This window comes from Dipodomys spectabilis, unplaced genomic scaffold, assembly GCF_019054845.1.
Source record: "Dipodomys spectabilis isolate Male_0828 unplaced genomic scaffold, ASM1905484v1 ptg000002l, whole genome shotgun sequence".
Taxonomy (NCBI): domain Eukaryota; kingdom Metazoa; phylum Chordata; class Mammalia; order Rodentia; family Heteromyidae; genus Dipodomys; species Dipodomys spectabilis.
The window spans coordinates 11,751,529-11,779,318 of record NW_024870679.1 but is presented as its reverse complement, the minus strand read 5'-3'; the positions used below and the strand labels follow the sequence as shown (position 1 = coordinate 11,779,318).

Genomic DNA, 27,790 nt, shown 5'->3' with positions numbered 1-27,790 from the left:
CCTAGCTATTGCGAACAGTGCTGCAATAAACATGGAGGTGCACGTGTCCTTGTATATTGGTTCCTGTTGTTCAGGGTAGATGCCTAGAAGTGGTATGACTGGGTCGTAAGGGAGGTCAATCTTTAGCTTTCTAAGGACCCTCCAGACTGCTTTCCAAAGTGGTTGTATAAGTGTACATTCCCACCAGCAGTGTAATAGGGTTCCTCTTTCTCCACATCCCCTCCAGCATTTGTCGTTGGCTGATTTGTGGATGTGGGACATTCTGACTGGGGTAAGGTGGTATCTCAGGGTTGTCTTTATTTGCATTTCCTTCACCACCAGGGATGATGAACATTTCCTCATGTGTTTCTTTGCCATTTTTATTTCTTCATTTGAGAAGTCCCTCTTTAGTTCCCTTGCCCATTTAGTAATTGGTTTGTTAGGTTTGGGAGGGATTAGTTTCTTGAGTTCCCTGTATATACAGGATGTTAACCCCTTGTCTGATATATTGCTGGTAAATATTTTTTCCCAATTAGTTGGTTGTCTTTCTAGCTTAGTTGCGATAGATTTAGCTGTGCAGAAGCTTTTTATTTTAAGGTAGTCCCATTTGTCGAGTCTCTCTCCAACTTGTTGTGACCCTGGGACTCTGTTCAGGAAGTTCCTTCCTGTGCCTATTAGTTCAAGTGTCTCTCCTACTCTGTCCTGCAGTAGTTTCAGAGATTCAGGTTTAATGTTAAGGTCTTTAATCCATTTTGAGTTGATGTTGGTGCATGGTGATAGGCTGGGGTCCACTTTTAGTTTTCTGCATGTGGCTGCCCAGTTTTCCCAGCACCAGCGGTTGAAGAGGCTGTGTTTCTTCCATTGTATGTCTTTGGCTCCTTTGTCGAATATCAGCTGGCTGTAGGCCTGTGGATTTATATCTGGATCTTCTATTCTGTTCCATTGGTCTTCGGGTCTGTTTTTGTGCCAGTACCATGCTGTCTTTGTGATTATAGCTCTGTAGTAGAGTTTGAAGTTCGGCATGGATAGCCCTCCCATATTGTCTTTATCCCCTAGAATTGTTTTGGCTATTCTAGGTCTTTTGTTGTTCCATATAAATTTTTGGACTGTTTTCTGTATTTCAGTGATGTACGTCATTGGGATTTTAATAGGAATTGCATTGAATTTGTATATTAATTTTGGAAGTATCACCATCTTTACTATATTAAGTCGGCCTATCCAGGAGCATGGGAGGTCTTTCCATTTCCTAGTGTCTTCTGCAATTTCTTTCTTTAACTTTTTATAGTTCTCATTAAATAGTTCTTTTACATCTTTGGTTAGGTTAATTCCTAAATATTTTATTTTTTGGGAGGTTATTGTGAATGGGGTTGCTCCCTTTATTTCCCTCTCTTCCTGTGCGTTATCAGTGTATAGGAAGGCAACTGATTTTTGTGGGTTTATTTTGTATCCTGCTATTTTGCCGAAGTGACTTATGATTTCTAAAAGTTTGGGGATGGAGTTTTTGGGATCGTGGAGGTATAGTATCATGTCGTCTGCAAAAAGGGATAGTTTCACTTCTTCTTTCCCTATGCGGATCCCTTTAATGTCTTTTTCTTGCCTTATTGCCCTGGCTAAGGGTTCTAGGACTATGTTGAAGAGGAGTGGAGACAGTGGACATCCTTGCCTTGTTCCTGTTTTTAGGAGGATTGGTTGTAGCTTTTCCCCATTAAGTATAATATTGGCTATTGGTCTGTCATAAATGGCTTTTATTGTTTTTAGAAATGTTCCTTCTATTCCTATTTTCTCCAGAGCTTTTAGCATGAATGAATGTTGAATTTTATCAAAGGCCTTTTCTGCATCTGTGGCGATAATCATGTGATTCTTGACCTTGGCTCTGTTGATATGCTGGATTACATTTATTGACTTACGTATGTTAAACCATCCCTGTGTCTCTGGGATGAAGCCTACCTGATCATAGTGTATTATTTTTTTTATGTGTTTCTGGATTCTGTTAGCTAGAATCTTGTTAAGGATCTTTGCATCTGTGTTCATCAAGGAGATTGGCCTGTAATTCTCCTTTTTGGTTGGGTCTTTGCCTGGTTTGGGGATGAGTGTGATATTGGCTTCGTAGAATGAGTTTGGGATAGCTCCCTCCTTCTCTGTTTCTCTGAAGAGCTTGAGGAGTATGGGTATTAGTTCTTCTTTAAAGGTCTTATAGAATTCTGCTGTGAATCCATCTGGTCCTGGGCTTTTTTTTGTTGGAAGACTTTTGATAGCTTCCTGTATCTCATTATAGGATATTGGCTTATTTAATTGGTTAACTTCTTCTTTGCTCAGTTTGGGTAACTTGTATTTCTCTAAAAATGCATCCATTTCCGCCAGATTTTCTTCCTTTAGAGAGTATAGCTTTTGAAAGTAGTCTGTTAGAATTGTTTGGATATCTTGGGTACGTGTTGTGATGTTTCCCGTGGCATCCCTAATCCTATTAATATGGGTTTCCTCTCTTCTTTTTTTAATTAATCTTGCCAACGGGCCATCAATTTTGTTTATTTTTTCAAAGAACCAGCTTTTTGTTTGGTTTATTTTGGTTATGGTTTTCTGATTTTCTAATTGGTTAATCTCTGCTCTCAATTTGGTTATCTGGCTTCGTCTAGTAGCTTTAGGTCCCATTTTTTCTTGTTTTTCTAGCTGTTTTAGTTGCAACATGAGATTATTTACTTGGTCTGTCTCCATTCTCTTGATGTGGGCACTGAGGGCAATAAATTTGCCCCTCAGGACTGCTTTTGCTGTGTCCCACAAGTTTCTTTGTGAGGTGTTTTCATTTTCATTGAGTTCTAGGAAATGCTTTATTTCTTCTCTGATCTCTTCTGTTACCCAGGCCTTGTTAAGGAGTGTGCTGTTCAATTTCCATGTATTAGAGAAATTTCTGCGGTATGCTTTGTTATTGAGAGCTAGCTTGATTCCACTGTGGTCAGATAGGATACAGGGGATTATGTCGATCCCTTTGTATTTGCTTAAGTTCCTTGAATGAACTATGATATGGTCTATTTTGGAGAAAGTTCCATGAGCTGCTGAGAAGAATGTGTACTGTGTTGTTTTAGGGTGAAATACTCGGTAGATGTCAGTTAATTCCGCTTGAAGTATGGCCTCACTTAATTCGGTAGCTTCTTTGCCAATCCTCTGGTTGGTAGACCTGTCCTTTGGTGAGAGTGGCGTGTTAAAGTCTCCTAGTATTATCGTATTGGGATCTATTTTATTCTGTAAGTTTGAGAGCATTTGTTTAACATATCTGGGTGCACCGATATTTGGGGCATATAAGTTGATGATGGTTATATCCTCCTCTTGGATTGTTCCCTTTATTAATATGTAATGTCCGTCCTTGTCTTTCTGTACTGATTTTAATGAAAAGTTTATTTTGTCAGATATCAGGATAGCTACACCTGCTTTCTTATTGGGGGAATTTGATTGGTAGATCCTTTTCCACCCCTTCACTCTGAGTTTGTTTGTATGTTTGGCTGAGAGGTGGGTCTCCTGAAGGCAACAGATGGATGGGTCTTGTTTTCTGATCCAGTCCTCAGTTCGTTTTCTTTTAATTGGCGAATTCAGCCCATTTATATTAAGAGAAAGTATAGAGAGATGCATTGTTGTCCCTGCCATTCCGTTTTCCTAAGTTTTTCTTCTTTCCTTTCCTCCTGTGCTTGCTCAGTTAGACTTTGAGTAATGCCTGTTTGGGGCAGGTCCCAGTTCCTGGTTGCTTTCTTCAGGTTGTGTCCCCCCTCTTAGAATTCTTTGTAATGCTGGCTTAATGTTTATGTATTCATTTAGTTTTTCTTTGCTATTAAAAGTTTTCAGTTCTCCATCGAATGTGAATGCTAGCTTTGCCGGGTATATCAGTCTGGGTTGGCAGTTATTGGCTCTCAGGGCTCGTATGGTGCTTTCCCAGGCTTTTCTTGCATTCATTGTTTGTGTGGAGAGATCTGCAGTGATTCTAATTTTTTTCCCGTTGTAGTATAGCTCCTTCTTCATTTTTGCTGCATGCAGGATTGTTTCCTTATTATTCAGATCCATCATTGTTACTATTATGTGCCTAGAAGTGTTTCTCCTGGGATCTTGCTTGTTGGGTGTTCGATAAGCTTTTGTGATGTAGTTAAGATGGTCGTTTTTGAGGTGGGGAAAATTTTCATTGACTATCTTGTTAAATAGGTGTTGCATTCCCTTGCTCTGGAATTCCTCACCTTCGTCCACTCCGATTATGCGAAGGTTAAATTTTTTAGCATTATCTGCTTGCTCTTGAATTTCCCTTTGGTTTAATTTGAGTGATTTTTCCATATCTGTCACTTTTTGGTCCAGTTGGTGTATTCTGTCTTCTGTATCTGACACTCTACCTTCCATTTCATTCACTCTGTTGACCGTGGCTTCTATTGTGGTTTGCATGATGGAAATGGATCCCTTTATGGATTCAATGTTGGTTCTCAGAGTACTGATCTCACCTCTCAATGAGGTGATATCAGTATGCATTACCTCTAATTTGGCGTTTATCTCACTTCTTACTGAGGTTTGTGCAGCTTCTATTTTTGCATCCAATTTTTGTTTGATATCCTGTATATCTTTTGATAGTTCATCCTTGTGCTCTTTCAATTTCTGATCCATTTCTCGCTTTATTTCTTGAGTCATTGCCTCCAGCAACCCTTGGATGTAGTTTTTGTCTTCCATTCCTGCTTTGCTCCCACTGGGGCTCTCCCCTGCGTGGCTGCTGGCTTTTGAGGTGAGCTTGCTGTCCTGGGTAGTGGTAAACCTTGTGATTTTTCTCTGTGATTTTCGCATGGGGGTTCAGGAGACTGCTCTTCAATCTTGTTTTGGTGTGTCTGTCTTTGCTTGGTTGCTGATTCTCTATTGGTAGAGAGAGTCTGTGTCTGATCTGGATTCTGTTGGGAGCCTATTTCCAGCTGCTATTCACTTAGGATTCTCAGCTCTCTGCTGTAGCAATTCCCGCCTTTGGAAGGGTTGAGCAGCCTAGACTGCTTGTGTTTGCTCCTGCGGGTGCTCTTGGGAAGATCAGATGCTCTGGATGCACTCTCCCAAATACTGGAGTCTGCTATGGGCTCCTGATGTGTTTTTGTTTGTTTTGGGCTGGTTGTGGGCTTGAACTCTAGGTTTGGGTGCTGTCCCTCAGCTCTTCAGCTCAGGGCTGGCACCCTACCATTTGAGCCACAGCCCCACTTCTGACCCTTTTTGCTTTGTTCAGGCGCCGGTCCCCTGGCCTGGTTCCGGCCCCAGCCTGGAGCGCGCTCGTTAGGCCTGTGCTAATGTGTATACCACCTTGGTTATGCAGCCTGGAGGACACAGTTCAAATTTCTTCTACTGTTGGTAGTCTTGACCCAGGGGCACTGTTCCTGGCTTGAGCATTTAAGCTCCCTTCCCGGGGCGCTCTTGCTCTGGCCTGGCCAGCAGAGTGTGCTCCACCGGCTGGTGGGGCTCTCGAACAGTTCCCAGTTTTAGTGGGTCCTGTGGTCCGGGTGTTGGGGTAGGGAGTCTAGGTCAGGGTCTGGGGATTCCCTCCAGCTCTGGTCTCCCTTGATGGATTCCCTGTCCCCTGATGGGTACTCACCCTGTAGGTCGTCAGTTGTTGTTGCAGTCCGTCAGTTGTTGTTGCAGTCCGAGTTCAGTTGGGGTGGTTGCGGGCTGGGTTGGGCGGCCCCCCGCCGGGTCGTTGCGATCGCGACAGGTCCCTTTGTGGCGCTGCTGGTGCCGGGCGGCTTTGGCGGGATGGAGCCTCTCCGCTCCGGTGGAGAGTGATGGGTGGGGTGGGATCCTCCTGGAGACTCCCGGCTAGTAGGTTTCTCTGTTCCTGGCGATCCGCTGTTCTGCAATCCGGTACCTGGTGATCTGCAAGCAGCCCCCTGTGTCTCTGTGGCTCCGGCAGCCCCTGCCGGGCCGGCTGGCCGGCGGCTTGGCGCACTGCCGCGCGGCCAGTAAAGGTTGGGGGAGGGGTCTTCGCTCTTCTCTGTTCTGAAATTCTTCTTTTCCTCTCTTTCTTTTTTTGTTATTTTCCACCTCTGGTTTTTCTCTGAGTGTTCGTCTTTTTGTTGTTGTCGGTCTCTTGGGGAGATTAAAGGTTGGAACTCGAACTCTCTTTTTGGTTGGAGAGAGCTGTGGCGTTTCCCTACTGCCCCGTCGCCATCTTTGTTTTCTTATTATTAACACTTATCTTACCATGTTGTGGATTTTCTTTTTCACAATAGTATCACATTCTTAACTCTGTCCTTAAAATGATTTCTCAATATTATCAAAATTATATGTACAATTTTGATAGACCTTGGAAGTCTAAACCTGGAAGAATGATTGTGTGTGTGTTTTTTTAAAGAATACAGTAACTTCAAAGACTTCTACAGCTCAAGTTATTTGTGGGACTTTTTTTTCCTGAATGAAAAAATGTTATCATATGTTGCACATCAGTCTGCTAAAGCAAAATCAGGAGGTCAAGGCCCTAAATAAAGCAGTAATTCTTAACTAGCAAAAAGACTGTCTAATAAGCTATCTGCTGCTATCTGTTCACTTCAGAATATTGCAGATATCCAGTGAAATTATTGCTTGAATTTACTCACATTCTAACGAAAACACTTCCATTTTCTTCAGTATTTACATAGATAAAATCCCCAACAGGGTCTCCCATGAAGGATTTATTTGCCTGAAGTGAAATGGCCACCGTTTACATATCTCAAAATTTAAATATCAAAATGAAAGGAAATCATTATTCATCTCAAGTTTGTGTCTATATGCTCTTCCAGTTGTTAGCATATTGAATTGTTATACTTAGTTACATGAATTTGTTGGGAGGCACTTGACTCCTCGTATAAAATATTCACTGTGAATTGGTAAATCATTATTTTTATTCTGTTCTATATGAGTAATAATTAAGGAGAGGTTTATGAAGTCTGAGAAAAACAAGAATGACAACACAATAAAGCCAAAAATCCAACTGACTGTGGTGAATAATTTCAAAAATAGCTATATGTTCTTCAGCAATAGACATCTATTCTATGGAAGGTGTGTGTAGATGTTTCCCTTGCTCTGCAAACATCCAAGGGTGTACTTCCACAAACTAAAGTGACCCCTGTATCACTAGACTATGTTCTTTATGTCCTATCATTGGCTGAAGCATTGTTACTACAGCACATGACTGACTGTACAAGGGCATGCAAATACCAAGAGAAAAGAACTTCCTCACAGTGTGAAAGGGGTACTGTCATAATACACATGGCATGCTGGATGAAGAGCCATGGGCATTTTCATTGTTTATCTGTAGGCATCCAAGAGAATCTGCCTTTGTTGCTGTTGGTGCTGTTTATCCCAGTAATATAGGAGAGTCACAGAAAATGGTCTTTGTCAGATACTGTAAATGATAAGAACATCTCCTTAGGCAAGCTTTCCTGCAATATTATTGAATTTGTTTAACTAACCTATGTCCTTTCTAGCAGCAAAGCACAGTTAGTAAAGTCTTTCTCTACAGTAGCTCTGGGTTTGGCAAGAACTCTAAAGAGCTAAGAGTTCTAAAGTTATAAAGAATTCTAAAAGTTACCTTTTAGAAAATGGGCACGGAGACAGACAGACAGACAGACAGACAGACCAACAATCTACCTAGTCCAGTCATGTCAGACAGCCCTGATCTCCTTTACATTCTTGTGTGAGGACCTTTGTAATTGCCTTACTGTCTTTGTTTTCTTTGTTAATACATCAAGGGTGGCTTAGTAGTATGAAATTTTTAACAGGAAATTCATGAGATGGAGAAGTTATAATGAAGAAGAGTTTGTAAAGGGAGCTTTGTGGTAGCACATATGTTCCATGCAACATGTTCTTAATACCTTAATGACTGCGATTAATACCTACATGACTACCATTTCTACATGAGCCATCCTAAACTTTATTAAGAATGGTTTTACCACTGCTGTCTAAGGAAGATTTGGGATCTAGATTTCCATGGGAAGTTCTGTTCCTCTGGAGCTGAAAAGTCAGAAAAATTACTTTGTTAAAAGAGGCAATGAGAATAGCCTCTTAGTTCTAACTAGCAAAGAGCAACCTTTGTCTTCCTATGCCATTTACTTAGGGCTAAAGTACCTTTAAATCTGGTAAGAGAAAACAAAGAAGAAAAACCCTAGCCAGTCTCCATGAAATTTCTTAGAATTTAGTGAAATGGCTTAAAAGATTACAGAAGAGCTAGTTCTGCTTTCGAGTCACAGGCTGTAAAAGTGTATGATTGAAGAGGAGAGAACAGTTCTGAAAGGCGGAATGCAGCAGATGCAGAGTCAGCTGTGACTGCAGCAGTGGACGTGAGCCGTGGCAGGGGACCATGAGGGCTGGAAGGTGGAGGAGAGGAACACAGCTGGAACTGGAAGTGTTTCAGGAGGAAATGAGATGGGGAGAAAAGTGAAGAACTGCCCATAGAACTAGATCCAAGCCACAGGGAGGATGGGGATTCTCTTTGGAACAAAAAATGGTAAACTGTGATAGGATTGAGAGGATAAAAAAAAAAAAAAAACCCTGCGTGGGAACTGATGAACAGCAGCTGCATTTCTGCAGAAGGGAAGAGAAGGTAGATGGGGCTCAGCCAATACTAAGGAAAGAAAAGGTCATTTAAGTGCAGTCTATTAAAAGAGATGAAACGAAAACTACTCCTTCCACAAAAAGAAAGCTGGTCATATTCCCTTTCCGGTGCATGGTACAAAAACCCTTTACCTAATCAACTGGAAAGCTGACAGCCCAGGACGCCTAGACGGGACACTGGCAGATCTCACCCAGGTCACGTTGGTGGTTTCTTTCTTGCCAGAAAGATGAGTGTACTGAAACTGGAACTTTCCAAAGTAGTTCACTTCCCACACAATCACCCCACACAGAGTCTCCTGATCACACTGAGTCCCCTGATACTGTTTCGCTCCTATTCAAAAGCCACCTTGGAGAAAGAGAAATGGACTTGGTAGATTTGTCCAGTGGAGTTTTGAGCCTAATCAATGACAGGTAGTAGATGAATTTTGTTTGATAATCTTGGGACCTGGCAGAACACCTGCCTAATAATACTGCACGAGGCCCTGACTTTAAACTCTAATAGTACCGAAAATGGCATATGTGAACAAATACATAAAATCGTAGGACAGAGACATAAGAATTATCAAACAGTACATTTAAAAAATACTCTTACCTCTTAGGCTGAATGAATTTAACCTCCCCTAAGGATAAACTCCTGAATGAACTTAACCTTCCTTAAAGACAAACACACACAACCCTTTTTTTAAATCATCAAAATCAAGACAACTAGAATAGGAATAAGCCAGAGTTGTCCAGGACAGGAAGTCTTTTTATTTTGTATCTTTGGAAATGGTACTTGTTTGGCTGACACTCTACCGTTTGAACTGTACCTTTAGACCCATTTTTTGCTGTTTACTTTCCATATGGAATTCCATGGACTTTTCTTTCCTTGCTGGCTTTGAACTATGATCCTTCAGATATCTGCTTCCTGAATAGTTTAGAATTTCAAGAATGAGCCTGCCACCCAGTCTGTTTTTATATTGGTTAAATATTCCAATCTAACTCATCCCTTGGCCCTACTATTTATTGTCTTATTCACTTATTCGTTAACTAGAAGCCTGACTGTCTAGATTACAAATTTCAGGCTCTGACATTGTTTTCTATAGACCACATAATTCATTTTGATATGTTCTTTATCAAAAGCGAGGATACATCAACTTTTTATGACCTTACTGCTATGTACAACAATCCATTTAGCATCTAGGAGTTCTCTTGTGTTTCTAATAGGGTGATACACATTATTGATTATTGAAAATTAATATTATGCCCTTTTTTACAGTCTGTATCATGCTAACCATTTTTTAATGTGTAGTCAGTTTTGCAGCTAGAATAAAAGTGTACAAATAAATGAACAGAAAATACAATAGGAAAAGAAAAAGTTAGAAATGGAATAAACTTGTATAATTTTTTTTAAATTTGTTCTCTTACAGACTGAAGACAGGCTTTAGCATTGATCATGGTTTCAAATAGTCCATTTTTTATCTTAAATCTTTACGGAGGCTATATTGGTTATCTATTATAGGCTGGCTGGGGAATGGAGAGGAATGATTAAGAAGTATTTTTGGAGATTAACCACAATAAGTGCTTAGAAAAATACATGCAGTTTGGAAAATTGTTACCAGAAATTTTGGGTAAAGAAGACAGAATAGAAACTATTGAATACAAAAGTTCAAGGCAGTCTACCTTAAGATTAAATAATGATTTCTATTTGAATTAGGTATTTAACTCATAGCTATAACTCATTGCTAACATAATTGTCAAACTTTTATACAAGTATTGTATAACTGTGGAACTCTAAGTCTTGAAGATTATTGTCGTTTTGCTGATTTCTGCTCTCAGAGACACTCCTATTAGATTTTCACCAGTATATTCTGTGATATATTGACTTAATTATGCATGCAAATGAAGTGTAGCTTACATGTAAATGGATATTTATACCATAGTACCCGACAATCTGTGCCTCTTCCCATTCTTTGGACTAGATATGCTACATTTTTCTGAAGTTAAGTTATTCAGAGGTTTGAATGGAGAAAGGTTAGAAAAGGAAGAAATGACTTGAAATACATAATACATTGAATACATAATAGTCAACGTACATATGTGAAAGCAGGATCAGGTAACTTGATGGAATCGGTGGAGTTGATGGGAGAGAAGGGTTGAAGGGATGACATTGATTAAGATGCATTATACTCACCAACTTACAGGTTGAATTGAAACTTGTTCACCACTACTTAGGGACACACAACTATTTAAGTAAAATAGACATGGCACACCACATGACATAATATTTTTGGCTCATATTAATCCTACTATAAAGATTCCCAGTACATCAGGCAGTTTGCTGTTCCAAGTTATCACTGTGTGAAAATGAGAGAAGTGGAATAAATCATAGTTAAAGCCCCCTTGTAGTTTTCTCCAATTTTGGATTAGACATCCTCAAAACACCACAGAATAATAAATAAACGGACCACAAGATGGCGTCTGTAGCTAATGAGTCACTTAAGTGGTATACTTTTATTTTCTTGAGAGAAGTAAAAGGAAATTTAAAAAAATAATATGCAAATCCTGTTATTTCAAAGTCACAGATATTTCTAAAATTACAAATTGGCAGACGAGTCCCTGAAGCTGACTTTAAACTTTCCTAAAAATGAAATTCAATGAATAATGTGGAGCTATTGCTACATGATAGAAGTTACAATTTTCTGGCAACATCATCTCACATTTCCGTATGGGTTGATGGTACTTCAGAATTTGAAAAGCTGCAATGCCGGAAAGATTTTGCTAATGATCAGATCTTACATCTGATAAGTTAGATACCACCTCAAATCAGATCTTAAATCTGATGCAATATCACTATACAGATGTTTAGTAATCATAGAATATTAATGTAACTACATCACACCATATTATATACTGTTACATATGCTATATATTACATAGTCATTGTCTTCACCTTAGGCAATGATCAATAGTTTTGCCATGATATTGACGTAGTGTAATTCTACATGTTTGAGCTTCAGTATTCCCTAAAGTGTAGCTGGTGTTCTCTGTGCTCACCACAGACAACTTTAAAAACCTTAGGAAGCAATCACAGGGAGACAGCCATCATGGAACTCTCTTAAAAGATACTTTTTTTCTGTTGGGAGAGAAAGTAGATGCATAAGAACTTTTGTCTTAAAATGGGAATTTATGGTTTTAAAATAAGTTTGGCTTTTATCATATCAGATAATACATATTGTTTCTGTTTTAGGCAACTTTCTTGTTATTTTAGTTTATTGTCCTTGAGGAATATTGATCCTCTTGAGTTAATTGTTAATGATGTGGTGCTTTGGATGAAGCGAAGCTTTCTCGCAGCTTTTTTCATGAGCAGGTTGGTGCCTTTAGCTCAGAGATAGGAAGTAGTGTGGACACTCTCCAACGGTGGCTAAGAGTGTGCATTTTGGAGGGATAGAACTTGTGACTTTAAGCAAGCTGACCTGGAGGAACTTATTTCAATGAGTCTCATCCTCATCTCTAAACACTTGAAAATAAAATAGCTCTTGCCTCTTTATTTTTTTCTTTTCTTTTTTTTTTTTGAGGGGGGGGTCCAGTTGTGAGACCTGAACTCTGGGCCTGGGCACTGTCCCTCAGCTCTTCAGCTCAAGGCTAGCGCTCTACCACTTGAGCCACAGCACCACTTCCGGCTTTTTTCTTTTTGCGTATGTGGTGCTGAGGAATCAAACCCAGGGCCTCAGGCATGCAAGGCAAGCGCTCTACCACTGAGCCACCTTCCCAGCCCATCTCTCGCCTCATTATAGAGTCATCTAGGTATTAAAATATACAGATACACAGACAGGCACATGCATAATGGGATATATGAAGATTAAAGATGCCAGCAGGTCACCAACTGTAAGCTGTTCTTAAGCTTTCATGCACGAGAGTCTCAACTTACATACATCTTAAGCCACCATCTTTCCTTGAGCTTGACATTGTGAATATGAAAATATAGGTTTCAGCAAGGCACCCATGATTCATGACTGTAATCCTCACTACTCAGGAGGCTGAGACCTGAGGACTGCCAGATGAGGCAGAAAAGTCTGTGAGACTCTTCAACTAACTACCAAAGAACTGGAAATGGGGCTGTAGCTCAAGTGATAGAGTAGTAGCCTTGACCAAAACAGCTCAGCAACAGCACCCAGGCCCTGAGTTCAAACTCCAGGAGTAGCTATATATATATATATATATACATATATATACATATATATATGTATATATATATTTCAAAGCTACTGAATGAATGAAAACTATACCTCAGGGTCTAACATACTTAATAAACATTCTTTTATTTTTTTTTTTTACTTTTCTTTTGTGAAAATACCGTACAGATGGGTTACAAGTGCATGAGCAAGGTAATGAATACATTTCTTATCAAGCATTGTTGCCTTCTCCTTTGTTTCCCCTTCCCATCCCTTCCCATCTCCGCCTCCCCCCAATCCCTCACCTCCTCCCCCCGCGCCAAAGTTTTAAAGTTCGTTTTCCAACATAACGTCTTGTACATCTCATTGTTGCATAAACTCAGGTTTCTTACAATTATACCAGCTGTCCTGGTGATTGAAGAGATTTCTCATATATTTATGAGCCTTATCTTTGGAGGGTAGTCATAATGATATCAATATCACATATTGGAAGGAAGGTCAAGTTTTAAGTTTGCCATGTCCTATACTGGATCAAGCCTAGCAGATGAGACAGACTGGTAAATTACAGGCGATCTCATGTTTCAGTGTTTGTCAGCCTCTTGACATCCGTTCCAGTTCTGAGAGGAGACATGGTGGACAGAGCCCTTTATCCTGTGAATAGGGAAATTGACCTAGAGAACATTTCAAGGTTTGCCAGAAGCCACCGTGGTCCCACCCACTGCCTCAGATCTGACACATTAGGAAACAACAATGTTGCTCCTTAACCCTGGAAAGCTTCCATGGGACGCCAGATTGTAGCTAGAGAAACAGCATTATCATCACCGTTGGGTCTCTAGAAACCTCCATCCCATCTGCTTGTGGGATGACTACCCACTCGTGAAAACTGAGGAGACCTTCAGCTCCGCTCATGGCAAATGCCATTACCACTTCTGCTGATGCAGCAAGAGATGTGGTTTCAAAATGAAAAGTGTACTTTTTGCATTAAACTTCTATTTTTTTTCCCCTGGCATCCCCCCTTGGGAGAAACAGCCCTGTGCTCACAATTATCTCAGCCTACGTAAACTAGGACCGCCCGGCTTCCATCCGGATGTTGTACTGCGTGAACTAATACAAGTGGAAAACGATGCCACCTCATTCCTCAATAAACAGAGAATTCTCCTTGTTGATTTTCCCCTGGTCTTCTGAGATTCTGACTTAAAATGAACCGACTGGTAGCATAAAGCTTAGACTAGCAGTGCTGACTGAGTAATTTCCCTTGCAGATATTGACCAGCTTCCCTGATTGTCATGATTTAAAAAAAAAAAACAAGTAAAATAAAGTGCCTAAAACCAGGGAAAAGTCAAGGATAATAAAATCGCCTTTTCAAAAAAAGTTAAGGCCAGGCTCATGTTAGGTTTTGAGATGTCAGTTGTTGATTTGCTGACTTGCAGATCCATCAGATTCCACAGTACCGAGCACTGTTTAAAACTGTGTGGTATAACCAGTCCATTTCTCAAATTTTTCACTCAAGCTTTCATGTTAAAAAGAAAAGAAAGCTGGAAACCTGTGGCTCATGACTATAATCCTAGCTATTCAGAGGGCTGAGATCTGTAGATGGCAGTTTGAAGCCAGCCTAGGCAGATAAATCTGAAAATTCCATCTTTAATTAACCAGCAAAAAGCCAGAACTGGAAGTATGGCTCAAATGGTAGAGTGCCTTACTGGAGCAAGAGCATGAAGCCCTGAGTTTTAAGTGCCAGTACTGCCACACAGTAATAAAAAAGTGTTAGGTATTGTCTTTTTAAATAAATGACTTATATATTAATCTGCTGTATATGCAGAATATCAGGTAACTGGTGGAGCATTGGCTGGAAGGAACAGTTAAATAAGTGTTTATTAGTAAAATAGATGCTAGTAAGCTTCCAAAGGAGAATCAGCTAACCTAAAGAGCTACATAATGCTAGGTCAAATTCTTAGAGAACTTAATGGTCAGGAATCTGAGTAAAGATCAGGCTTCAAGTCAGGCGAAATTTCACCCTGTTAAGCTTAGAAGACAATAGAAACCAGATTGTCACTTCCTTCGTGTTCAGAAAGCAACATACGGCTACTACCCTAGCCAGTAATTAGCATCAGTTATTCAATATATCCCTTCTCTATACTCATTTGCAATTATTGAATGCTTGCCATTCACTTAGTGTGGGTTAACTCAGTCTATCCATTGAGATATGTATTCCCAGAAATAAATAAAAATGAAGAATTTCCAAGACACGTGTAGGGAACTAGTTTCCATATACGCAACTTCTATATACTCTCTTAGGTACTCTTTCCTGAAGTTTGATCACTGATGCCAGTGCATTTTCTTGCCCGCCTCCTTCCAAAATTATCCTTTTACCAATTGAAATAAGGAAAACAGCTCATCCTGTTCACCAGTGACATTAAATCTCCTCTAGTGGGGATATAGGATACTGGTGCTTCTCCATTTGTTGATGAGTGAGCACTAGCTATGCTACTTAGGAAACCCATGAGTTCAGAAATGCAGTTTCTCATGTGTAGATCAGAGTACCTAGCAAGCACTGTATGATTTAAAGAAACTGGTTTATAAAGCAACTATTACAATACCTAAGGACTTACATTGGTATATGGTTGCTGCATTTGTGTTATCCTATGCTAATTTTTCTGCATTGGCTCTGATCACAATATGTAAATCTTCATTCTGCCTGTAGTATGGAGAATGGTAAGGTGGTTGTTAAATAGCTAATTTGCCTCTTTTACCATGTTTCACTGTCCTTTCCATTGCTTACTTTGGAAATGAAAAACTTGATCTTAGCCCAAGGATGAGAAATGATTGGAAATACATATTCCCAGAGGCACTCAACAGGCATGTGTGGCTACTGAGCTCTTCAGCCTTAATTACAGTGGCATAGTTGAAGCAGAATATTACAGCAAATAGAGTAATTATTGGAGGATTAATGCCATCTTTGGTGACATTTGGATCAGTTATTTGATGGGAAATGTCAACAGACTATTCAAAATGTTATTTCGAATTTTACCTTGAGGATATTTAGAAGTTAGTTTCTTTAGATGGTTGTTTAGATGCCAGATTATGTGTGGTTTTACAGAGAAGAATAGAAAGAGTTGTAGAAGCCTTTTCCACCCACTTCTCCCACCTTCTCTTGGCTTTCCCCCTCCTCCTCCTCCTCCCTCTCTCCTTCCTCCTCCTTCCCCCCTCATTTCCCTTCCTTACCCTCCTCCTCCTCCTCCCCCCCCCTCCTAGTCCTCCTTCTCCTCCTCCTTCTCCTTCTCCTCCTCCTCCTCCTCCAAGCAAGTACTTTGCTGCTTAAGCCCTGAACCCAAACTAGGTTTCCTTGTGTTTTGTTTTGTTTTTAAAGCATTGTGGATAGTTATTTTTTTGTTATATTGGTAGGATTTATTCAATGTTTTGTTTGATTTTTTAAATCATTTTTATTATCTTCAAATAGTTATACTAAGAGCTTTCAATACAGCACGTCATGAAAATCCTGGCAAGAAGGGTCAGCAACAGGACAGACTGCTATAGGAACAGGTCTGTGGGGATTGATTAAACCTTGTAACACTAAAAGCGAGCTGTTCTTGATCTCCACCTGGTGTGTTTCTATTTGTCAGTGCCTTGCTACCTGGGAGTCATTCTTGACATCACAGACTGAGCTCCACCTGGAAGAAGACTCTGAAGATAAACTGTAATCCCACTGAGGACTTCTGTTTGATCTTCGGGAAGACGGCATCTATCAACCAAAGTTATTCTTTCTCGATTTGCTGGGCCCTTCTCTTTATAATAAAGTCAATGGAAAATATGAAAACTGACAGTTTGAAAACTCAGGTCATTGACATGAATTTGGAGATACAAATATATCCATATAGACATATAGGTCTATGATAGGATATATATATTCTGTAGACATATATTGATCTATTATATTATATAGATCGATATGTATCTATAATAGCTTACAAAGATTCAGCTTGATTTTAATTATGTTCTTAAATTTATGTGCCAATGATTGCATATAGAGATTTTTTTTTCTTGAATACTGGACTGTGGAACATGACATTTTGAATATGATGTAAAGACTCCGTTTTAATAAAAGTTTTAATAATAAATGGCTAAGTATGATATGTTCTTTTTCTGTTAGTTGATCAAACCTCTGAAACAGATTCTAATATGAATTCAAGTCGGTGCTGTTGGCTCATGCCTGTAATCTTATCTATTCTGGAAGTTGAAATCTAAGGATCTCAGTTCAAAGCTAGCCTGAGCAGAAAAATCTAGAGAGACTTGACTCCAATAAAGCCAGAATTGGGAGTGTGACACAAGTGGAAAAAACTAAGGGATCGCACCCTTAGTTCAAATCCAAGTACTACCACCAAAACAAACAACAAAAATGAGTTCAGCATTTGTTAGCAAACATATTATACATTCACTTTTGATCATAACTTGCTCCAAAACATTACTTTGTTTTTAATAATTTGAAGTTAATCATGTGAATAATGTAATGATTTAACATTATTAACTACTCCAAAACATTGTTGAAACTTCAGTTACTACTATCCCTAACTAAAAGAGCTTCCAGAATTCATTTATTATTAACTAGGAATCCTTATAAAAGCATATTGCTACAAGAAAAATAGTCTCTGTTTTGGTATTCTCTGCCTGCCTCCACACAAGCTTCTGAATATTTCTCTCCCTGGCAGTACTCCTCAAACTGCACTGTTCTGATGTGTTTCATCCAGACAGGTTGCTTTATTTCACAATCCAATGGGAAAATAAAAAGACATGTGCTATAGTTTCCATACAGCCTGACATCACCGTAGTTATGAATCATTTTAAGTTGTATCCTTTTAATTCCTTCTAAGATCCTAAATATGCTGCTTTTATAGTATAATGATAATAGCTCAACAAAAAAAAGGAAGCATTTTGATTATTTTATGTCATCTTGACTAGGCTATGGAAATGCTCAAAAATCTGGACAGGTATCGGGAGTGTTTCTGTGATGGTTTTTGTGAATGAAATTCATATATTGCTATATTCAGGTAGCCTTCCCTAATGTGGGTGGGGCTCAGCTAATCAACTGAAGCTTTGGTCAACTAAAAAGACTGAGTTAGAGCAAAAGCCCGCTGCCTGCCTTTGAATTAGGGACACTGATACCTTCCCATCTTTGGATCCGAATTAAAATACCAGCTTTTCCTTATATCAAGCAGCTGGCAATGAACCATTGGCTCTCCTGGGTCTCCAGCGTGCTTCATTCAGATCCTGAGATGTGTCAACTTCCATGATCAAATGACATAATTCCTTATGAGCAACTAATTCCTTTTCTGCCCCTCCCCACACTCATGTTGACTAAGAACCCCAACAATACCTCATTATTTTCTCTTCCTACATTTCTTCTGAAACTATACTACATGGTGAAATACAAGATTCAGAATCTTCTGGCTACTCCACTCTGCCTAATCCTTCTGATTTCATTCCTCTGAGCTTATTGTGTCTGCACTAGGACCATGTCAGTTTGGACTTGTGAAACTCAGAGTTTTCTTGGCCTAGCTCCTGCACAGTCTCCCTTTAAGGCAGTCAGTGTCTGTACTATCTTCACGCAGAGGGAGATGAGACTAAAGAGGGTGGGGTGGAAGGAACTATTTTGATTTATATTTCAATACATAATTCCACCCCTTTCGGGCTTTCTGAGCCAATCAGAAGCAAATTCCATTTCTTATCAATTGTGGAGTGCCACTTAGGTGCCAGTTCTGTTGTGATTTCTTGTAGGTTCCTTTCAACTTAGAGGAAAGCACAATTTTACCACTATCTCCATCATTCCTAAGGGAACTAGAACTTAAAATTTTATTGGGCCCAAGATGACCAGATTGGAAAACTATAGACTAAGGATCTGTACATTTCTGCGACATAGACACTTCCTGCTCATTGTTCCTCAGACTCCCACACATGGACCCGTGTGCCATGGGCATCATGTTTATCTGCTTGTTCTAATTCAGTGGTCTGCAGGGAGACTGGGGTTCTGCATTTCTAATGTGTTTCCTGGGTTACTGATGCATCTAGGCAATCAACAGCCATGTGACAGCCATTGTGGAATGACACCTGCTGGAGTATTCATGATTCAATGATGCATGTGAAAGCCTCGCATGAGCCCTACAGTCACACTTCAGCTCATGTTCTGTCTCTCCCTTTATGAGGGACTTGCAACTTCCTGTGACCTTAGGAAAGTTGCTTAATTTTCTATTACTTATCCCATAAAAAATTACTAGTAGTACATAGCTAATGTGGCATAAGATAGTTATAAAGGCCTGTCCATATTAACATCATAGGTTAAAAATTGTTTTTAAAAAGTCAGCTTTTAAAAAAGGATGGTTATAACTGTTTTCCAAGACACATCTACTTTGATCATAGGCTGAGAGGGAAAAAAAGAGGGTGGAGGAATCCATTTTCTGCATATTCTGAAGCAGAAATTCAGTTATTAGGTAATAATATATCTTAAGTAGAAAATTGACCAAGAAAACTTCTGCAAGTCCTAACCATTTTAAATCACAGAAAGCTTAATCAAAATGTAATTTTATCCAGAAACACATTCATATCTACCCTCTATCAATTCCATATCTACCCCCATCAATCCCATATCTAGCCCCATCAATATAAAACTAATGTTCCTGCATGTTTAATAATAACTTTACATGAACTCTTAAAGTTGTTGGAGCTAGAATTAAATTCTAAACATACTGCTTTTTTTAAGGGCATTTTAGCATTTAAAATTCTCAGCTTTTGTGTTCACTATCCTAGGCCCTAATTTCCCATATGTGAAAGGGGGAAATTAATCTGCCAGCTATACCCTGCTAGGGAGTGTAAGAATAAATTACACAGCTGCCTTTAACTACTTATGTTGACTGAGGCAAGGCTGGTAACTAAGTTCTTCATCCAGTTCTTCTTCTTAGACACAGAGGAAGTAGGGACATCCCATTTCCTCCCTGAATAAATCCAGAGATAGAGCATGCTAATGTTCATCTTTACTAACATGTGTCATAATGAGCCAACTGAGGTAGATCATAACTGTAATCCTAACACTTGGAAGATTTAGGCAGAAAGATCAGGAGTTAGAGGCCAGCCTGGGTTCTAGGGCAAAGTACATTTGTGTTTATATTAAGGTGTCTAGAAGGGGTATGTATACATGTGTGGTATGTGAATAGGTGTAGTAATTAGTGGAAAAGCATGATTTGAAATCAATAGAAAATAAGCAGAAACACAAAAATCAATAAAACAGGAAGCTGGCTGCATGCCCAAATATTGCTTACCTCTCTCAATTCTTCCTTTGGGTTGCATTTTCCCCAGGTTTGAAAGTATATTTGTATTCATGTCCATAGTTTATTAGGCAGTTTCTTTAATGTGAGGAGCAGCAATTTAAGGTTATAATTAAATGTGTTCAAAAGAGATCATCTGAACTTCCAAAGTTCCTATTTACATGTCTCTTAATGTATATCATGGAGACCAAAGAAACTGTGTTTTTTATTCTATAATATGAATGTGTAATCACTTGGTGACATCTGAAGAGCAATGTTTTGTTTTGTTTGTTTTCCATTTGCAAGAAATCATCTCAGGACATGAAATTTCGTAACTAATCAGAGCTGGTTAAATAAGGCATTGGGTAATTATGCAACAAAAATGTTCTCTCCTTACTTGGAGTACTCTGATGACTGGTTTGAAGATTAAATAATTATTTATTGTAATGGTTTATTTGAACAATATGAGATTGCAAATTTGCAGAAGCACTTCCCTCAAAAACCCCCTCATCCACACGTCCACTTGTTCAGAAATGCATTCATTCCCCAAATATTCCACCACCTATAGGCACCAGAGATCATCTTTGTGCTATGCAAGTCAAGTGGATGTAACCTGCAATAAATAATAAGTTTGCTTCAGTAGTGTGTACAGCAGTCTCTTAAGACTGCATTTTAGAAGTACCAAAAATTAGGAGGCTTAAAAGAAGAAAACTTGACTGTTATAGTTTGAAGCTAGAAGCAAGAAATCCAAGTGTCTGCAGAGCCAGGATATTCCAGATGAATTTTTTAAACTTCCTAATACATTTTTGAATTGTGTGCGATTACAGAAACTTGGGTGAGGATAACATGAACTTTGTAAAGTTGTACTATCATTATAGAACCCAAGGCTATGGTTTTATTGTTTCAGTAAGTGAAAAAAGCTGGAATATAGCAGGACAGACGCAATATAGAAGCAGGAGAAGAGCAAGAGAAGGCTAAAGCATCAAGAAGACATCCAGGCTCAGTGCCGGAACATGTCTTCAAGCCTGAACACAGACTTCTTGCCTGGCTAAGAGCTGCTCTGGAAGGATTGCACGTGCTCATTCCCCATTTTATATGTCCATTCAGAGTTCCATCTCAGTTGCTTAATTTTATAAATTCCTCAGTATAGCATATCTTTCTTAGAGTAACATCATAGTTATCTTCCTTTTCCCTACTCTTTGCTATTTTATTCTTCTCTCCATATAAATACATATTATATAAATTGATATTATATATTATTCATTTATCTCATTTTTGTCAGTCCTGGGGCTTAAATTCAAGGCCTGGGCACTATCTCTGAGCTTCTTTTGCTCAAAAGTAGCTCTCTACCACTTGAGCCATAGTGCCACTTCTGGCCTGTTCTGTTTATTTGGTACTGAGGAATTGAACCTAGGGCTTCATTCATGCTAGGCAAGCACTCCACCACTAAGCCACATTCCCAACCCAGCCCATCTTCCTTCCTTCCTTCCTTCCTTCCTTCCTTCCTTCCTTCCTTCCTTCCTTCCTTCCTTCCTTCCTTCCTTCCTCCATCCTTCCTTCCTTCCTTCCTTTCGTCTTCTTCTTCTTCCTCCTCCTTCTACTGCTGCTGCTGCTCCTCCTCCTCCTCCTCCTCCTCCCTTCTTCTTTGGTCATGGACTTGAACACTGGGCCTGGGCGCTGTCCTTGAACTCCTCAGCTGTGGCACTTGAGCCACAGTGCCACTTCTGGTTTTCTGGTGGTTAATTGGAAATAAGAGTCTCATGAAGGCTTTCCTTCCTGGGCTGGCTTTGAACCGCTATCCTCAGATCTCAGCATCCTGAGTAGCTAGATTACAGATGTGAGCAACCAGCACCCAGCCCTTATTCATTTCTTATACTCACACTCTTAACATTGCATGCTCATATATTTTTTTTCCTGTTTCAGGGAATCTTGCCGTTAGGAGTTTGGATTCGTTGTTTTGGTTTGTTTCGAATGGTTTTATTTCGAGACAGGGTCACACGGCGAAATCCAGGGTTCCCTCAAATCTGAGCTTCTCCTACCTCAACCTCACAAATGGTGGAGTTACAAGCCGAAGTCACCATATCTGGTAAAGAATTTAGATTCTGATGAGTCAAGAAAAGAAAAATGGAGGAGCAGCTCAAGTGGTAGAGCTATAGCCTGGAACCAAAACAGTCAAGCAAGAACCCAAGGTTCTGAGTTCAAGCCCTGTACAGGAGCACACACGCACACAGAGCAAAAGCTAATGTGGTACCAAGGGGGAAAACTGTTAAAATCAATATTTTTAGCAGGAAAACTTTTGGTTTAATTATTATATCACAAAAACATAAAGAACTCAAGATGGCTTGATGGCATAATTTGCATCTTTGGTGAAGTATAAAATGCTAAAATAGAAAATGCAACCATAGGACTGTAATTACCCATGTCTAAACTTTCAGACTGAACATAATAGCTCCAAGCTTTGTTTTTCTACAGAAGGTCTTATCCAGGCCCTTGCTTTCTAGCAGGTGAGATCAGCCGAGTGCTCTTTAGAAATACATGACAGAGATATCAAGAACTTCATACACCACATTAGTGTTTGCTCCCCTAAAGCCAGCCTGGTACAAATACTGGAACCTATTCTGAGAAATTCATTTTTAAATGAAAAAGAAATGCGTGAAACCCGACTGTAACCAGTAAAGGTTCTAATCCTCTTCAATAGAGAGTAGTTAGCTATTAGTGTCATGACACAGAATTCTACATTCTGTAGGAAACCATGGAGATGAGTTAACTTAGACCCTGGGATTTTCAAAGGTCTTTTTGGCTAGACTTTGTAGCAGGAGTATTGTGTGCTCAGCCATGACCCTACACCAAGGGCAGAAGGTTTGGTTTAATGATCCATCTTAGAAATCCTGATAATTTTTAAACACTGCTCTAAGTCAAAAATGTTCACTTGGCATTTTTTATGAGCAGCTGAGAAGCCATTAAGGCTGGAGCAGAATGCATGAGGGAAGGGAGCAGGGCTGGGATGGTGTCAGGGCGCTCACAGGACAGGTCATGGGATGTGTTCTCTACTTCCCACACAAATTAAATGAAACCAATTTTTAAGTTGAAAATTCAGAAGTTAAAAAAATGTTATAGGGCTGGGAAGATGGCTCAGTGGTAGAGTGCTTGCCTTGCATGCCTGAGGCCCTGGGTTCGATTCCTCAGCACCACGTAAGCAAAGAAAAAAGCCAGAAGTGGCACTGTGGCTCAAGTGGTAGATTGTTAGCCTTGAGCGGAAGAGCTGAGGGACAGCATCTAGACCCAGAGTTCAGGCCCCACAATCAGACCCCCCCAAAAAAAAAATGTTATAAAACACAGCTTATTGCCAGGCGCAGGTGGCTCACGCCTGTAATCCCAACTACTCAGGAGGCTGAGATCTGAGGACGACAGTTTAAAGCCAGCCCAGGCAGGAAAGTCTGTGAGACTCTTATCTCCAATAAACCACCAGAAAACCAGAAATGGTGCTGTGGCTCAGGTGGTAGACCATTCACCTTGAGCTGAAGAGCTGAGGGACAGTGCCCAGCCCCAGAGTTCAAGCCCCACGACTGACCAAAAATCAAGTCAGCTTATCCTCAAAAACAATCATTAAAGCATATTTGTGACTTATTTTTTGGTGGTACTAGAGTTTTGAACTCAAGGCCTTGTGTTTGAGTTCAGATCTTGAGTTGATGGAGCATCTGTTTAGCACATATGAGGTCTTGAGATAAATGGCTAGTACCACCAGAAATAGGAGGATTAAATGGAGGAGGAGGAGGAGGAGAAGGAGGAAGAGAAGGAAGAAGAGTTGAAGGAAGAGAAGGATGACATGTTATACACGCAGCATGGAATAGTATTAAAACAAGAACAATGGAATTATAATGTTTGTAGGAAAATAAATGAAACTGAAGGTCATCATGCTAAATAAAATAAGGTAGGATAAGAAAGACAAATGATGCATATTCTGATATATATATATATATATATATATATATATATATGTAGAATCTAGACCTAAAAAAGTCACATGGTGTAAAATAGGAAACATTTGGGAGTGAGAGCCAGTGGGAAGGGTAAGAAATGAGGAAATGTGAAGGGTGGGGGATAAATAAGAGTGAAATATTTTATATGTATATATAAAACACAACAAGGAGACATATTAAAGTTGTTTTTTAAAGGGAGAAGAGAATAACAAAAAGTAATAAAAGCAAAGTTCTTCCACATATTTTATTAGCATGAATTGGTTGTACAAGGTTTTGCTCTAACATGTCCATATATGCATAAAAGTTATTAGATTGGAGTCATCCCTCTCCCTAAACCCTCTCCCTCCCCTTCCCAAGCCAATTCCAACACCATTTTCACATATCAATGTACAATATTTTAACCATATTTGCCTTCCTTCCTGCTGTCCACTCACCCTGTTTCCTTTCATTGCTACCCCACACTGGACAGGAGATATTTTACCTTCAGTCATTCATTTTACCTTCAGTCATTCATTTTCTGAAGGGATTTTGCCATGGTATTTCACACGTGCATGTACAGTAGTCTAATTGGACCAACCCACTCACTTAACTCTCATTCCCAACCACAGAAAGTCCTACTGATCAAAGTTTGTTATATGCATATATAGAAGTAGCACAAGAAACCTTTTTTGTGCAATTCACATATGCTAGTTTAAAAATATATACATTCATCTCTCTATTTCAGTTTCTGGTCTCTATACTATTTTATTCAGTAGTAAACAAGTGTTAATTAGTATGTGTGCCAGCCGATGTCATTGATGGCTATATTACTGGTGAAAAATAAGACATCATTGTTCATACACAGTTACTAATCAACACATTCTACTGAATCTAGACATCAAGATGTGGATGACAGAATCATGCTTAGAGGAAAACTTGGCTCTAATCATTAAAACCAGAAAACTTTCAGTAACATGGTTATAAATGCATTTGCCTTCCTGGTTTGTATTTACATTGTATTTGGGAAGAGACATTTTAATAGGTCATTTTACAGCTCACATTTAAACATGATTATAATATTTAACCTAGAGTAAATATAACTGGATAGCGCCCGATAGTGTGTGTTATATAATTCACAGGGTTCTTCTCTTATGGTAAGATAAATGGTTTTGTCCTTGATGGAAATGAATGGATAATTGGGGGGAAACATTAACAGCCAGAGAGACAGAAACTTTATTACTGACTTGGCATAGTTAATGTATTCCTTTTAGCAGTCAGAAATCTTTCATAAAATAGATAACAAAGAGTCTAATGTATAATCCTGTTGTGAGTGGATGGTTATATTGAGAAATCTGACACCCCGTTGTTCGGAGATCAGAACAAGCGCAAGATGCAAGACCCATCTACAAGGCTAATTGCATTTTGTATCACACATGCATGGAAGTGAAGGAGAACCCCCCCCCCCAACTACCCCCTCCATGTGGGAAACCTGCTCCCTTGGAGCCCTGCAGCATGTCTAAACAAATCTTTTTGCTCCCCTTCATTCACTCACAGAAGTAATCCTTCACCAAAAGATCTTTTAAAAAGAAAGTAAGAGGAGAATGGAGGGGATGGGTGGGGTTGGGAGAGAGAGGGAGAAAGATGAAAGGGGGGATGCTGATCAAGATGCGTTGTGCTCAGAAACTAACAGGCTGAATTGGAACCCTTTGTACAACTACTTAAAGATAAGAACAATGTTTTAAAGAATAGTAACTAGTACAATATTCCAGCATGCATTGCTGCTGATGCTCTCACAGGAATTTGGCACATTTGACAGTGAACTCATTCACTTCTCTCTTAACACTCCCTTTTCCCCTATCAACTGGAGCTTTGAGTTTTCAAAAAGTGCCTCAGCTCCAAGATGGGTCTTTGTCCATGGCTCCTACCCCCACTGGCATCGAAGCCGTGATCACACTACTTGTTTACCTGTTCAAACCCACAATCCTTTGGGAAACTGTGGCCCCGGATGAAGATAAGTTGGTAACCATGTGGTGTCGATTGCAATGGGACACAGTGACCATGCTTCATGCTCCGTGAGTGACAACTTCTTCCTGATTACTTTAATAAATTTGCAAACAAGAGAAACATCATTTTTCTTATCATGAATCTGGAGTAAAAGCAAAAGCTTCCAGACACCCATTTCTAAAAAAGAAACATCAAAACTGGAAAATTCTTCTGTTATTTTATAGTAACAGTAGTTGCTATCTTCTGACAGATACTGAGTCAAGCACTTTGCTGGTGATTAGCCCTTGCTCCAGATTATAACCTGGACCATTACATTTTCTCAAATGAGGAAAGGAAGGCTGCAGAAAGAAGGTGTTTACAATCTCACACAACAATCAAAACCAGGCTGAGTATCACTGGCTCACACCTAGAACCCTTGCTACTCAGGTAGCTGAGGTGTGAGGATCACAGTTTGAAGCCAGCTTGATCAGGAAAGTCTGTGAGCCTCTAATCTCCAGTTAACCACCAAAAAGCTGAAAGTGTGTCAAGTGGTAGATCACAAGCCTTGAGCAAAATAAGCTCATGGACAGTGCCGAGGCCCTGAGTTCAAGCCCAGGACCTGCACACACACACACACACACACACACACACACACACACACACACACACACACACACACACACAATCTGAGAACCAAGGTGCAAAGCCAGTCTGGACAGGAAAGACCATGAGTCTCTTTTATCTCCCAACTAACCACCAAAAAGGCATAAATGAAGCTATGGCCCAAGTGGTAGCTGGCCAGCCTTGAGCACTAAAGTTAAGGGACAACACTACCCTAAGCTGCCTTCCTGGGGCCTAAGAAGTCAAGGTTTCAAGCCACTGCACTTCCCACAAGTCTTCAATCTACCATAAAAGAGAGCAGTGAATTCTCCCCAGCAATGTCCCTTAGAGAGGGGAAAGAAGGTCAGCTTCTGTGTCAGGAAAAGAAGCATTGGCCTGCTGCTACCACGGCCAGCATCTGTCACATATAGGAACCTCGTAGAGCTGCAGAACAGATCTGTTGATTTACCACAAAAGACTACCCACAGACGTACTGATGAGGCTTTTACTGTCCCTCTCTGAGAACTCTACTTCCTAGCATTTTTGCACAGTTAGGGCATATATTAAGAGATTAGGCATTTAAACCACAAGAATGTAAAGAAACATTGTTATTCATTTTAAGTTTTGATTCTTCCCCTTCCCCAAATGAAAACTTCTGTTCTAAAAGAAAAGCTTCCATTTGCACTATGAGGAAAAATTATGAAGCAGGTGAGTTGGTACTACAATGCTGACTAGCATTCCCAGTGATCATGAACTCATTAAGAAGATAACTGTGTATCAGATGCTGCACGAGGCTGGTAAATGATCGGCTTATGTGGTCATTGGATAAATGTTGAATCAGCTTCTTGCTAGAGTGTCTTGGATTCTGTCAATGGGAATGTTCTTTCTATTTATGACCTAAAAATGGAAGCATTCTAAAATCGGCTGTGATTTCCTCTTATTTCCTTTCATGCATACAATGCAGTCTCTGGACAATTTGCAAGTATAGCTATCTTAGATCCAGGGAGTTTTAGCATTGCTGTGACTTCAAATCCTCTCATAAAAGGCATTACAGGAAATAAAAAGGTTCACAGAGGTTTGGTTCATGGTTTGTACCTCCCAGAGCCTCCCACGCAAGACTGACTTGCAGATTCCTGTGTCGGCCCCATGAAAAGCAAGTTCAACCCTTTTCGGTTGACTGGGGGGGGGGGGGGGGGGAGGCGGGGTCAGTGAAAGAAGCTGTAAGTTGCTTGTTATTTAATGGTTC

The 27,790-nt window shown here is 39.8% G+C and overlaps 1 protein-coding gene across 1 annotated transcript in view; it reads left to right on the top strand.

Annotated features, from left to right (window-relative positions):
- Snx7 (sorting nexin 7) overlaps positions 1-16,832 on the top strand; it is an 81,435-nt gene extending 64,603 nt beyond the window's left edge. The window contains exon 9 of the mRNA XM_042684564.1: positions 16,334-16,832. Coding sequence (XP_042540498.1) covers positions 16,334-16,411 — 78 coding nt within the window. The 3' untranslated portion in view covers positions 16,412-16,832. The remainder of the gene's footprint in view (positions 1-16,333) is intronic.
- Positions 16,833-27,790: the final 10,958 nt, after the last annotated feature.